This window comes from Caenorhabditis remanei, chromosome IV, assembly GCF_010183535.1.
Source record: "Caenorhabditis remanei strain PX506 chromosome IV, whole genome shotgun sequence".
In the NCBI taxonomy this organism is placed as follows: domain Eukaryota; kingdom Metazoa; phylum Nematoda; class Chromadorea; order Rhabditida; family Rhabditidae; genus Caenorhabditis; species Caenorhabditis remanei.
Genome location: NC_071331.1, coordinates 24,627,353 through 24,642,132, shown reverse-complemented (window position 1 = coordinate 24,642,132; position 14,780 = coordinate 24,627,353). Strand labels below are relative to the sequence as shown.

The 14,780-nt window shown below is 38.2% G+C and overlaps 3 protein-coding genes across 3 annotated transcripts; 2 read left to right on the top strand and 1 right to left on the bottom strand.

Moving 5' to 3' along the window:
• Positions 1-1,304: 1,304 nt before the first annotated feature.
• On the top strand, positions 1,305-3,504 carry GCK72_016124 (uncharacterized protein; the record flags this gene model as incomplete). The annotated part of the gene is made up of 3 exons (XM_053731338.1): positions 1,305-1,378; positions 1,992-2,124; positions 3,442-3,504. The coding sequence occupies 3 exons, from the start codon at positions 1,305-1,307 to the stop codon at positions 3,502-3,504; spliced, it is 270 nt and encodes an 89-aa protein (XP_053586110.1).
• Positions 3,415-5,572, bottom strand: GCK72_016123 (uncharacterized protein; the record flags this gene model as incomplete). Its single annotated transcript, XM_003094763.2, has 5 exons — positions 3,415-3,611; positions 3,738-3,792; positions 4,559-4,607; positions 4,739-4,832; positions 5,497-5,572. The coding sequence occupies 5 exons, from the start codon at positions 5,570-5,572 to the stop codon at positions 3,415-3,417; spliced, it is 471 nt and encodes a 156-aa protein (XP_003094811.2).
• Positions 5,533-14,339, top strand: GCK72_016122 (uncharacterized protein; the record flags this gene model as incomplete). Its single annotated transcript, XM_053731337.1, has 14 exons — positions 5,533-5,694; positions 7,365-7,539; positions 7,586-7,692; positions 8,221-8,427; positions 9,161-9,319; positions 9,377-9,467; positions 10,803-11,086; positions 11,132-11,214; positions 11,283-11,428; positions 12,440-12,797; positions 12,848-12,940; positions 13,612-13,751; positions 14,044-14,141; positions 14,184-14,339. The coding sequence occupies 14 exons, from the start codon at positions 5,533-5,535 to the stop codon at positions 14,337-14,339; spliced, it is 2,259 nt and encodes a 752-aa protein (XP_053586109.1).
• Between the last annotated feature and the right edge of the window lie 441 nt (positions 14,340-14,780).

Below are 14,780 nucleotides of genomic sequence, written 5' to 3'. Positions count from 1 at the left end.
AAATCTCCAAATTCTAGAAAAATAAATTTCATAGTGATTAGACTCTTCCTTAGATGGTTAGGACGTCATTTTTATTCTAGAACCGACCTAGTAACTGTTTTCCATTGTTCTTACCACCGTAACATGCTAATTTTAAAAACTTAAGCTTTTCCTAGACCAAAATACCAGCCTTTTGCTTATTTGACACTCCTGTCCCCGTCGGTGGGTATCATATGATTAGTGTAGTTGCGGTGGGTGCTCAATGAGCAACCTTTCCACCCAAAAAACAAATAAACAGAAAATGATGAAATAATCTGGTTGCTTTTATTTCTCTCATCGAAAAAAATTAAACAAACATTCCCCTACCCCATTTTCCATTTTTTTTCGTTCTCACAGATATCTGACATTTATCCCACTCTCAACTTGAGACTAGATATATTTAAGATTTTGTCATGGTCTAGGACACCAGTATTTATCTGTATTTACACCTGTGCAGAAGATTGGTGAGCAGTTGAATCGCAGCGAAAGATTGGCTAAAAATCGGTTGGAATATCTCAAAAATGATTAAAATCGGTGAAAATCGGTCAAAAAACATTCAAAATCGCTTAGAACTGAAGTAGTCTCAAAACTATCTAAATAAGTCTTAGAATGCTAAAACATCGCCAATAGCCCCGTAACTCCTCAAGATTTTAAGCTATCAAAAAATTGTTAACTACAAAAATGATCAGCAGGAAATTTTACACATTTTTCTAGTTAACTTTTTTTGATAGCTCCAACCCCCGAAGAGATACGGGCGCTCAAAGTTAGAAGTGGTGAGGGAGAGACGCAGACGGCTAGACGCTCTCGTCTCTCTGCGTCTCTCCGCACTATCCTCAAACTTCAACCGCCCGTATCTCCTCAGGGTTAGGAGCTATCAAAAAATAGTAACCTAAAAAAATGTAGCCCTTGACTTGATCTATTCAACCAATATAAATTTTGGCTTGTCAGATCAAAAATTCAATCAGGACGGGGTGTCAAAGTTAGTATATCCTTCAAGACACCTTCAAACTTAAAAGGCACCTTGAGGGAGACGAAATAAACGGGATTTCCTCATTTTCTTTATCTAACTAATCAAAAACTATCTTTTTTCTCCAGTCTTTGTCGGTTATTTCCCCTCTTTGCCGATTCCTTTACCAATTTTCCACCTCAATTCATTCCCTCTCTTCTTCCCTCAACAATCGCCTGTTCGGATCTATGACCTCTTTGTCCCTTATCGTTGCCTCTTCTATGTCTTTTGTTGTCTTTCCCTCCCTCTTTAAACTATTCATTTCCCATTTTCAGTAGTCATGTATCGACAATCAATGGCAAATGGAGCGGCTGCCTCCGTTCTTTTCTTCATTTTTCTGTTCGTCCTGGCGAGGTGAGGCTGATAATATAACAAAAAGTACTTTTTTTCTAAATTTAACGACTAGAAATTGTTAAACTAAGGTTTTTTGGTTAAATCAGCTAAGTTGAAACATTAAAAAAAAGTAAATTATCTAAATTAACTAATCAAAACTCCCTAGAGGTTCAAAAATTATGCGGTCTTTTTTTTAGCTAATTTTTGCAAAGATTCACAAATTTCACGTTCTTTAAGCCAAAATAAGCTTTTAAAAACTCTGAAATTGCTTGAAAGCTGACAAAGTTACAAAGATTTCAAATGTTCGTTGTTGAGACTTAAAGAATTCACGTTTTCTTTATCAAAATAAGCTTAAAAACTTTAAAATTGCTTAAAAATTGACTGAGTTACAAAGATTTCAAAATTTTGAAAATTTTCGTGTAGTTAAAAAAGTTTCAACTTTCATTTAGTGTATTACTCAGCAAAAATTTGTTTTAAAAGTTGATCTTTGTAGATATTCTCAAAATTCAAGTTTTTCTGGTCTTAATGAGCAAAAAAACTCTAAAATTCCTTAAACTGAGTGAGTTAGGGCAGTTTGAAAAAAGGGCTATTTTTTTCAATTCTTTTTTCTCAAACCTACATTATTCTATTCCAGACACATGAAAAAACTGAAAATCAAGCTCCCACCGTCCAACAAGCCAGAAGACGAACAATTAAGAGAGCTGGAATGCGGCAACCTACCACCTCCCTACTTTGTGATACCCTCCCAGCCACCGCCGACTTATCAGGTAAAACGTCTGTCTGTGTGTCTGTCAGGGGTGTCTGGATGTCCCAAATTTATATTTATTGGAAAGAGTATGTCAAGGGCAACATTTTTGTAGTTGACAACTTTTTGATAGCGGTAAAAGCTAGGGAGATATATCTCAAAAGTGGGCGGAGCTATCAAAAAATGGCCAACTACAAAAATGTAGCTCTTGACTTGCTCTTTTCAATGAATATACTCAAACAGTCAAAAATTCCTAACCGGAGACCTAAAAACGTATTGATTTTTCTATTCGACGCCCTCCCTGTTTCATTACGGTGTCGTAAAAACAGCGCTAAACGGGAAATTCATTTGCGCTCCTTTTTTTGATAGCGACAGCGACAAAACGACGGGAAAATACAATTTCACGCTTCATTACCAATCATTAAATAGAAGAAGACATCAGAGGGGGTCTTCTGTGATGTTGCCGACACTAATTATTTCTAATTATATCGGTGGGATAGGGTGAAGGACATCCGGACAAACAGAGAGACAGATAAAAAATGTTGAGCCTAAGGGTCTGCTTAGGATCAGAGGCTCTCCTCATGTTGAAGAAAAAATACATACACGGACATCTGGACATCCGACCAGACAGACAGATGGAAATTCTTAAGCCTAAGCCTAAAAGTCTCTTTAAAGGTTTGGTTAAGCCTAAGTTTCCTCCCAAGGATGTGCCGGACATCCGGACAGACAGACAGACAAGATGATGAAAATTGTTAAGCCTAAGCCTAAAAGTCTACTCAAAGGTTTGGTTAAACCTAAGGGTTTTCTTAGGCTCGACGATCTGACGGAAATCTGGACAGATAGACATCCGGACAGACAGACAGACAAGATGATGAAAATTGTTAAGCCTAAGCCTAAAAGTCTACTCAAAGGTTTGGTTAAACCTAAGGGTTTTCTTAGGCTCGACGATCTGACGGAAATCTGGACAGATAGACATCCAGACAGACAGACAGACAGATGAAAATTGTTAAGCCTAAGCCTAAATTTCTAATTACCGTACTGCTTAAGCCTAAGGGTTTTCTTAGGCTTGACGATATGACGGACAACCGGACAGACAGACAGACAAGATGATGAAAATTCTTAAGCCTAAGCCTACATGTCTCCTTAATGGTCTGATTAAGCCTAAGGTGTTGCTCAACGATCTGACGGACATCCGGACGGACAGACATCCAGACAGACAGACAGATGAAAATTCTTAAGCCTAAGCCTAAATGTATTTTTAAGGGATTCCTTAAGGGTCTTAAGGGAGCCTAGCCCCAAAAGTCTTTTTTTTTCAAAAATTCCAAAATTTCATTTTCAGGAAGCCATCAACGCCTCCACCTCCTCCACTTCCCAAAACTCCACTACGCCCCAAGTCATCTGAATACTCACACTTCATGGTACGATCCGTGCCGGCCTCGGCGGAATGAATATCCTTAAACCACTTGACAAGACGTCCTCCCATACGCATCAGCTCGCTGCGAGTGCAGTCTGCAAACTCCTCAAAACTTTTTGAAAATGATCTCGCGAATTTTATGTTGAATCGGTGTTGTGAATATAGAAATGTTGATTGATTCGGGTTACTAATAAAATAATTTCTCTGAAAATGTTGCTTACGAGTTTGATGAGCCTTGACTGGGGTGGTATCGGCGCGTGTCTTGATTTGAGCGGTCTGAAAATTGAGAATCTACGAAAATCACTGTAAAAATTAATGTGGAAGCCCTGTAAATCTACATGAAACTTTGTAAAACCCCACAAGGCCTCGTAATTCTACATTGTAGCCCGTAAATTTTCATCTGAACTCTGAAAACCTACAAAAAGCACCGTAAATGCCCACAAGGCCTTGTGAATCTACATGTTTAACTTTCAAGCTCCGTAAATTCACAAAACGCTCCGTAAATTCACACCTAGCTCGTTTGGGCTCTAAAACTCCTCATTTGTGTCCGATTTTTCTCATTTTTCCTCCAGAAATTCCTCATGTTCTAGAATTTTCTCTTTTTTGATCATTCCCCGATCATTGACAAATAGCCGTGTACATACATAAATAAATCACACTAAACCAATACAATACCCACTCCCTCTATTCCTATTTCCTTAATGGGTGGTCGACTTTTAATTGTCTTGTCGTAAATCAGTACCCTTCTCTTAAGCGGAATTCTATGCCTTTTTACGGTTCTAGAAAAGCGTGTCATCGGGGGGAAAGCGATGGGGAATAGGGCGGTAGGGGGATAAAGTACAAAAAATCTGGGGGGAAATTTTGGAGGTGTGGATTTACGTGAACGTGTATATTTACGGGGTGTAGATTTACGTGAACATGCAGATTTACGGGGAGTAGATTTACGTGAACCTGTGGATTTACGCAGTGTAGATTTACGGAAGCGTGTGGACTTACGGGATGTAGATTTACGTGACCATCCCTATAGTACCCCTAGGCTCACCTGGCTTCCTCCTTGTTGTCTCGATGCGTGAATCTTGACGAATTCCATACTGAAATCAACAACACATGCATTTTCTCATTCTTACAACCACGCTCTACCGAAATCAAAAAAATTGTTTCGGTGGAGCGCAAATGTTACAACTATGCGGAGTCAATAACAACAAAAAAAATGTCCACTTACGCCTGCTGTGGTGGCATACACTGAACCTCCTGAGTCTCCTGAATCATGATACACATCTGGCTTTCGGTACACTTTGCTTGGGCGCACCATTCGACTGAAAAATTGGTTGAAAACATAAACATTTTGAGCAAAAAATGTTAAAATCTGAAGATTTGGATTGTGAACTCATTGAAACCGAAATTTTCGAAAAAAGAAACGCGCCCAAGGCGCCCCAGTCAGGAATTCAAAACGTTTTCAAAAATAAGTTCTAACTATAGTAAATGCCTTATGGCGTCTAATGAATATTTCAAAACTTCAAAAATACACTTGGCTGGCGCGCCTTGGACGCGTTCTTCCTTGAGAGTCTCGTTTTTTGAGATTATCGCGCCCAAGGCGCCCCAGAATCAGGAGAGTTTTCAAAAATGCGTTTTTCTATAGAAAATGTCTCGAGGCGTCTAAAGAACATTTTAAATTTTCAAAAATACACTTATCTGGGGCGCGTTGGACGCGTTTTTCGTGAAATGACATTCATGCTTGAGGAAACGCGCCGAAGGCGCGCCAGCCAATAGAATTTCAAAAACAGATTCTAAGTGAAGCTGATGTAACACCAGTTAGACAATTAAAAAACAATTTATAAACGGAGGCTGGGGCGCCTTCAGCGCGTTTTCTTATATATGTTTATCATTGGAAAAAAGTCATTTCTGACCGAAAATTTTCAGAAATTTTCGAATTTTTTGAGATTTTCACCTTCCCCAATAACTTTTTGCGCAGAATCTTACCGTCATCATCTCCTGGCACAACGATTACAGTAGCCCATGCCACGTGGCAGAGCAACACTGCCAATAGGATTCTCATCGCTGGAGGAGAATGGATTCCCGATCGATAATCGACGTTGGGGAAGAAGTGAATCAACGGAGGGACACTTTACGATTGAAGAAAGGAGCCCCGAGAATCTTCTCGCTCTTGGTGACACATCAGTTTTTGTCTGCGTCTCTCATATGTCATGTACTATCTCTCTCAGTGTCTCGAGCCTATCACACAACATGTGTAAAAGGTGCCAGGCAGCTGTTGCTCTCGGGACGGAATGGACTGGAATAGTGGAGAGAGGGAGATGACCTCTATCTTTGAATTATTGGAAAAATCGGGGAGAAGAAGATTTGCAAAAAAATTGTGCCAGTTTCTAGGCCATTTGTCGCCTAGACCAATTTGTTTTGATTTTCATGCAGATCAGGTTTATAGGATTCTGATACACTTTTCAAAAAAATTCAAAAAATGTCAAAAATACCAACTTTGAGCCGAGTTACAACTGTTTGAAGATGAATTGTTCAGTCATCACAGCTTTTCTAAGACCCCTGATACTTTTTTGGATCTGGGCTCTGATTGATTATGATATTTGAACTTAGGAGGTCAAGACGGTTCGGAAGAGTATAAACATGGCCAATGGCCAAATTTGTCGAAAATTTGTGTTTCTAGGCCACCAACTGCAAATCGCTATAACTTTGTCAGATTTCTCTCAGACAGGCTGAAACTTAGATTTTTCGATTCAAGAAGTCAAGACGGTTCGAAAGAGTATAGTCATGACCGGTGGCCGAGTTTTTCGAAAATTTGGGTTTCTAGGCCACCAGCTTCAAATTCTCATAACTTCGTTGAATTTCATTTTTAGGTTTTGAAACTTAGATAAAAAACTTAAGCACGTCGAGACGGTTTGAATGAACACAATTTTGGTCCATGGCCTAACTTTTTCAAAATTTGGGTTTCTAGGCCACAACGCTCTCTATTTTTATCTGATAACCATGAAATTTATATAGTTGGAATCAGCGCTTTTCAGAGAAATATCATACCGACCGATTTTTCCAGAATTTGAATTTCTAGGCTATTTTTTCCCCTTCCCTCTCCTAGTATATATTTCGCAAGCATGACGTTTTTCATCTTTACATACCTTCCCATATCTTCGATGATAAATGTCAACATGATAGATGATTAATCATGATATCCCTCTCCACTGGACGTCTTCTACTTTTCCGACGTCTTCTTCTTCTTCTGAATTTCGGTCGCGTGTCGGTGCATATTTGATAGTCACCAGAGGAGGGAAAATGTGTGTCGAGGAGACTTCATTTCTATCATTTCTGTGAGGTGACAAGGTTTCTTACATCTGAATATTTCGTAAAATATACTACTACTACTAGTCACTACTTCATAAGATGGTGAGTTGGGAAATTCAGAAAGATCCATGGCCTAACTTTATGTAAACTTGGGTTTCTAGGCCACTAACCTTCAAACCTTCATAACTTTGTTGAATATCGTTTTTAGGCTTTGAAACTTAGATAAAAATCTTTATTGACACATGGCCTAACTTTTTCAAAATTTGTATTTCTAGGCCACCACTCCAAATCACGCCATGATTATATTTTTCTTAACCGTCTTGATTTGCTGATTTCAAAAATATATGTTTCACTGAGTTTGCGCCAAATCTGACAGGGTTACGGTAGTTTTTGTGGAATTTTCTAAAATATAACGATGACCCACCCCGAACAGCTCCAGGAGAACCAGAATTGCGAGAAAAGTTTCTTAGACTTTTCTGAAATTTTGGAATCTGAAAAATTCACAGTTTTTGTAAATTTCACCCTGAATTCTTACCATTTTCCAGATCGGTTGGACACACGTGTGCGTGTCTCAACTGATTCTTCGAAAGTATGGACCAGAAGTGCTCGAAGAGATTCTCCGGAAGGCCGGCTACACAGAAGACGTTCAATTTGATATCCAATGTTATTATGATGACACAGAGACCATGCGGATTTTCAGAGTGGCCGCTTCGGTTTTGGGTGAGTGGGTGTCGAAAAAATGGAATTGAATAATTTAATTTTTCAGGACTCTCCGTGGATGATATGTGGGAGATGTATGGAGAATTTCTGATTACTCATGCGTGTGAAACCGGATGGCAGAAGATGCTCTTCTGTATGGCTAATAATCTTCAGGTACCTAAAATCGTATGATATTTGAATTCAGGAGGCCAAGACGGTTTGAAAGAGTATAATCATGACCCATGGCCTAACTTTTTCAAATTTGGAGTTTCAAGGCCTCGAACCTTCAAACCTTCATAACTTTGTTAAAATTCATTTTCAGACTTTGTAACTTTGATTGAAACTTTTAACACGTTAAGACGCGTCGAATGAACACAATTTCGATCCATGGCCTAACTTTTTCAAAATTTGTATTTCTAGGCCACCACTCCAAAACAGGCCATGATTATACTTTTCTGAATTGTCTTTATTTGCTGATTCCAAAAATATATATTTCACAAAGTTTGCGCCGAATTTGACTGAGTTACGATAGGTTTTGTGAATTCGAGTTTTCGTGTCAAGACCCAAAATTTGAACATTTTTAAAATATGGCATGATTGTACTTTTCTGAACCGTCTTGATTTGCTAATTCCAAATATTTTACTCAAATTCTCTAAAAATCAAATTTTAACAGTTTTCCACCCCAATATTCCAAAATTCCAGGAGTTCCTCGACAACTTGAACAGTATGCACTACTTCATCGACCAAATCGCATTCAAATCCGAAATGAAGGGTCCAACGTTTCAGTGTGAACCATTCGGAGAGTCCGGTCTCAAATTGCATTATTTCTCGTTCCGACAAGGACTATTCCCAATTGTGAAGGGGTTGGTCAGGAAGACTGCCAGGACTCTTTTCGAAATGGAAGTCAAGGTAGGGAAAATGTGGAAAAAGAGAGAAATATAATGATTTAAAAATGGTGAGAGTAATTTTATTGAATTTTTCGTAGAAAACTAGTTTAAAATTGCTCAAATTCGGTGTTTTTAGCTTGAACATTTGAAAACGCGCCGAAGGCGCGCCTGGCAATCTGGTTTTTAAGTTTTAGGACTGTTTTAGGGATAAAAATTTCTTCTGTTTTAATTTTTTTGCTTATCATCGTTAAATACGTTTTCCCCATAAAATTTGAGTTCAAAAATGCAGGTATACTGTAGTTACAGTACCCCTAGAGAAAACGCGTCAAGGTGCCCCAGACAATCTATTTTATCAGTTTTCAGTGTTAAAAGTGTTGGTTTTTTAAAGTTTTTTTACGTTAAAACCCTCAAAATACAATTTCTAAATTTTTTTCGCAAAAAAATTGAGTCAGGAGAAGCGTTACAGTACTCCTAAGAGAAAACGCGTCAAAGGTGCGCCAGCCAACCTAAAAGGGCTTAAAAGGAGTGTTTTTGAATGGTGTTTTACTGGAATTGTTAAAATTTTATGAAAAAATGTTTTTCTGTCAAAATTTTATGTTAAACGGTGTAGGAATACGGTAGCCTAAACAAAAAGGAAAACGCGCTTGAGGCGCGCCAGACTCATTTTTAAAATCCCTCAAAATCTTTCATTTTGCACCGATTTTTTTGGAATTTTTTGTATTTTTTCCCGAAAACTCCAATTTTTAATTTTCCAGGTTAGTATGCTGGAGCGTAACCAGGAAAGACGTAAATCCGGAATGGTGGAACACGTGATATTCTCGGTGGAGCCTGATGACAACCATCGGAAAGGAAAACGCTTGTTCTATAAGTTCCGGAATAATAAAGCTCAAGAGTCTACGCCAATTTTTAGTATTGTAAGTTGGGGTAGATTTACGGGGGCTCTTGTAGATTTACGGCAGTTCTTATTTCAGTCCTCGCAAATGCTCGTCGGTCTCCGCGACTTCAAGAACATCTTCCCGTATCATGTGTGCTTTAACAAGCAAATGGTCATTGAGCATATCGGTGAGTAGTCTGGAGGTGTTTTGGTTGCGTGTCGTCGTCTCGGGCGGTGTGAATAATGTATTCTGAATTTTGAATTCTGGGGCAATTTGACGTCAAACTGGAGAGTAGGGCGAGCATTAATGATTAAGGAGATGGGGTAGAGCGGAGGCTTATGAAATGTGGAGTCGTCTTGGAGATTAAAATTATAGGGTACTGTATTTGCATAAAATTTATCACATTAGGAAATTTGAATAAACAGACGAACAGACAGACATAAGATTCAAGTTTCGATGATTACGGTACTCAGAGAAACCGAATTCTAAATGTTTCACTTCTGAAGCCTGTCCCGAACTTATTCTTGAGGTTCTCTTTTCCAATTTTATATTGATTTTATAGAACAAGAATAGGACTACATTTTTGTAGTTGACCATTTTTTGATAGCTCCTTCCTCTTTTGAGATATGCACCGTTAAAGCTAGATTTTTGGAAGCTAGAGAGCATGAGCTGCTGAAAGAACGTCTAGCTAGAGGAATCCCGTATCTCCTCAGACCTTAGAGCTATCAAATAATGGTTAACTACAAAAATGATCAGCTGGAAATTTTGTATATTTTACTAGTTAAAAGTTTTTTGATAGCTCTGCCCACTTTTGAGATATGCGTCTTTAAAGATGCAGAAGTCCAAAGTACACTGACAAAGGTACACTGACAATTTTGTCATTGTAATTTGTCAGTGCGTATAATTCATCCTTACAAACCGGAGCGTAACTCCCTCAAGACTCAATATTATGAGCTGAAAAATATACCAAAATGTAGATCTCGGCGAGTTCTATATCCTTTACCTACTTCCGACCAGATAGCGGATTGTTAAAGTGCAGTGGGGTCGGGATAAAGTTCCAAAAAACGCGAAAAGATTATTTTGAGGTTTTTGATGTAGTTTTAACAGTCATTTCAACCCCTAACCAACCCGGCTGAAATTTTCTCAGATAAAAGACTTTGGGAGTTTGAAAAAGTGAAATTGTCAATAAAGAAACGTAGAAAAGTGACATTTTAAAAACTTTTGATTGAACTTCAACATTTTATTAGAAATCTGTAAACTAGCAATATGTAGCTCCGGCTCTATTCCAGTTTAGACACTTAGATGTCCTTCAAAACATTTATACGTCCTTAGGGGTCTCAAAATACATTGAGAGCGTGCTCTGACACCTGTATTTCAAAAGGTAAGACTTTTTATTTGGATCGACTCAGAATTTTGGGCAAAAGAGAAATGTCTCATGGGGCCAGGTCTGGAAACTGTCAAAAAATCTCAATTTTTGGAATACCTGTGTCCCCCTTTAACCTCAATACATTGGAGGTTCCAGGCATCTATCTCCTTCGTGAATACGGACTTGAAAACAAGAAGACGCTGAAAGTGAGTGACTTGATGCAACTCGTCCAACCATCCGACATTCAACTAACCTATAAAAATGTGTTGAGTTACCTGAATACTCTTTTTATATTCCAACTAAAACATCACTCGAAACGGAATGAAGTGCAAGAAGGCTCTTCTGAGGCATTCCAACAGCCACTGGTTCTCAAGGGAGAGATGATGCCGTTGAATGACGGGAATTCCATCATTTTCATTTGTAGCCCGCATGTTACTACGGTAGGTTAATTAGGTAATTAATTAGGTAATTGCTTTTACATTTAGGTCCGCGACATCCTGAACCTCAAGTTATACATTTCCGATATGCCTATGCACGACGCCACCAGAGATCTAGTCATGTTGAATCAGTCGAGAATTTGTCAGATGGAATTAAAGTGAGCCCCTTAATAAGAATTAATTAATTTATATTTTTCAGCAAAAAACTGGAAGAAACGATGAAAAAAATGAAGAAGATGACGGAGGAGTTGGAGGTCAAAAAGACGCAGACCGATCGATTGTTGTTCGAGTTTGTGCCGCCTGTTATTGCAGAGGCATTGAGAGCGTCGAAACCGGTGCCAGCGCGTGAGTTGGAAGGTGGCCTAGAATTGAGAGATCTTATATTTTTGAACACAGCCAGAGAAATTCTGTGAATTTTAAGACCAAAATCAAAGGATTTCGTTGAAAAATTAAAAAGTTATAGAATTTCGAAACTTTTCGAAAATCTGATATTCCAGGTTTTGCCTCATAACTCATTCAAGAACAGAGCATAAGCTTTGATTATTGGATTTTTGAGTTCAGCGTGTCAAGGCGGTTCAAATGAGTATAATCATGCACTATTTTGAAAATTTTTAGTTTTAGACCCCCTCTAGCCACCTTTAGGGTCTAAAACCCAATATTTTCCAAAATATGTCATGAGTATACTTTTTCGAACCGTGTTGACCTCCTAAATCTAAAAATTTAGTTTTCATCCAGTTTGAGTAAAATCTAACGAAGTTATAGCGCTTTGAAGTTGGTGGCCTAGAATCACAAATTTTCGAAAAACTCGGCCACTGGTCATGATTATACTCTTTCGAACCGTCTTGACCTCCTAAATTCAAATATCATACTCAATCAGAACCCTAATCTCAAAAAACGAGAAATGGGTCATAGGGAAGCTGTGATGATTGAACGATTCAACTTCAAACAGTCGTAACTTGGCTCAAAATTGACGTTTTTTTAATTTTTCAAATGGTATTGGAATGCTGGAAACCTGATCTTTATGAAAAATGAAAACATTTCAGTCCAGACGACAAAGGACCTAGAAACCCAAACAACAGAAACAAAACCGAATTTTAGGTTTCTAGACCACTAACTTTAAAGCGCCATAAGTTTGTTGGGTTTTATCCAAACTGTTTGAAAACTAGAATTTTAGATTTGCAAGGTTAAGACGGTTCGAATAAGTACAATTATGATCATGTTTTTCAAAACTGTGAGATTCTAGGCCATCAACTTCTAACCGTTATAACTTGTGCTAAAATCAACATTTTTGAAATTTTCAAAGTTTTTCGGAATGATAAGGACTCGCTTCGTCTTTTTCAACAAAACATATTCCAGAAGAATTCTCGGATTGCTCAGTAATCTTCACCGACATTCCCGACTTCTTCACAATCAGTGTGAACTGTTCCCCTCAAGAGATCATCTCTCTCGTCACCGATCTCTTCCACCGTTTCGATCGGATCATCGAGAAACACAAAGGGTACAAAGTTTTGTCTCTAATGGACAGTTATCTGATAGTGGGCGGTGTCCCAAATGCCAATCAATATCACTGTGAAGACAGTCTGAATCTTGCATTGGGTCTGTTATTTGAGGCGAGACAGGTGGAAGTTCCGAAGTTGGGACAGTATGTACGGTTGAGGATTGGTGTGCATTGTGGACCGGTGGTGGCTGGAATTGTTAGTCAACAGAAACCAAGGTTTGTACCTAGAAGAAATAAGTACAGTAACCCGAAATTAAAATTTTCAGATTCTGCGTTCTTGGAAACACGGTGAACATCACCAAAACTATATGCTCTCATAGTCTACCCGGAAAGGCTCTAGTCAGCAACTCGGTTAGAACGTAAGTTTGAAGATTTTCAGAATCCGCCAATTCAAAAAAGTGTAATCATGACTAGGCTTTGAAAAATGTTCAAATTTCGGAAAATTTGGGTCCCGCCACGAAACTGTGCTATTTTGCAAAAAATGTTGAGTTTTTAGCAGATATAACTACAAAATTCAGTTTAAGCACGTCAAGACGGTTCGAAAGAGTATAATCATGACCTGTGGCCGAGTTTTTTGAAAATTTGGGATTCTAGGCCACCATCTTCAAATTGCCATAACTTTGTCAGATTTTACTCAAATTGGTTGAAAACTAAATTTTTAGATTCAGGAGGTCAAGACGGTTCAAAAAAGTGTAATCATGACATATTTTTGAAAATAATTGGTTTTAAGCCCAAAAAGTGCATAAAATGGTCTAAAATTTTTAAATTTCAAAATAGGGCATGATTATACTCATTTGAACCGTCTTGACACGCTGAATTCAAAAATCTAGTATTCAAAGGTCATGCTCTGTATTGGAATGAGTTATGAGGCCAAATCTGGAAATTCAGATTTTCGAAAAGTTTCGAAATTCTATAACTTTTTAATTTTTCAACGAAATCCCTCGATTTTGGTCTTAAAATTCATAGAAGTTTTTAGACTATGCTTAAAAATATAAATAATGCTAAGCTTAGTAATAATTGTGATTTTCAGAATGGTCACCAAGCACCTCAAAAGTATTTTCGTCTTCAATGCGAATGGTTATCTGGAACTCCCGAATGCAAAAATAATGACACATTTCCTGGAAAAGAACGAGAAATGCAGTGTTTGGGATATTGTGGAGAGGGAGAAAGGTGAGTTATGACTCATGGCCTAACTTTTTGGGTTTCTAGGCCACCAACTTCAAACCTTCATAACTTTGTTGAACTTTGTTTTTACGCTTTGAAACTTAGATAAAAATCTTTAAGACGTTGAGACGCGTCGAATGAACCTAATTTTGACACATGGCCTAACTTTTTCAAAATTTGGGTTTCTAGGCCACCACTCCAAAACAGGCCATGATTGTACTTTTCTAAACCCTCTTGACTTGCAGGTTCTGAATATTCTATTCAAATTCTCTAAAAATCAAAAATAACCATTTTCCAGCCACCAACGACAGTATCGACGGCTACCGTGAGCTCCACTCGGACAACGGAGCGGTTCAATGGCAGGAGGCCACCGCAGCGGCGTTCAAAATCATTTCGGTATGTGTGTCTGTGCATCCGGATGTTCTATTCGTTTTTCAGGTAGTAGACGCCCTTGAGAACAAGCAGAGTCGCACGAAGAAGGCGTTGACCCGGTTGAGATCTGTCAAACGGAAATTCCAAACGATTCAGAGCAATGATAGTGGAGTTTCTGTTAGCGAGCCGAATGTCGAGAGCACTGTGTGCTCAATTATGTGAATTCCAATAATTATTTAATTATATTTTTTGTATTTATTATACATAACTACTCCTTGTATTATATTTCTGGCATTTTTTCAAAAATTAATTTTGGTGATTACAAAAAACAGTCTGAAATTGCACAAAATTTGAAAACAGATGTAATATATAAACTCAGAAAGTCTAGGCGGTTTAGAAAAGTATAAGCATGACAAAATTTGGAAAAAAAAAAGTTTCATGGGTTTTGGCTCAAATTCTGAAAATTCGAGGACTCAAAAACTACCGTAACTTCGTCAGATCTTAATTTTACGTTGTCAAACCCGAATATTTGGATTCAGCAACATTTTGTGGTTCAGAAAAGTACAATTATGGCCATACTTGCAAACGGGCCGGAGCGTAGCGCGCTTCAAACTCAAAATGATCAGCTGAAAAATATACCAAAATGTAGATCTCCGCGAGTTC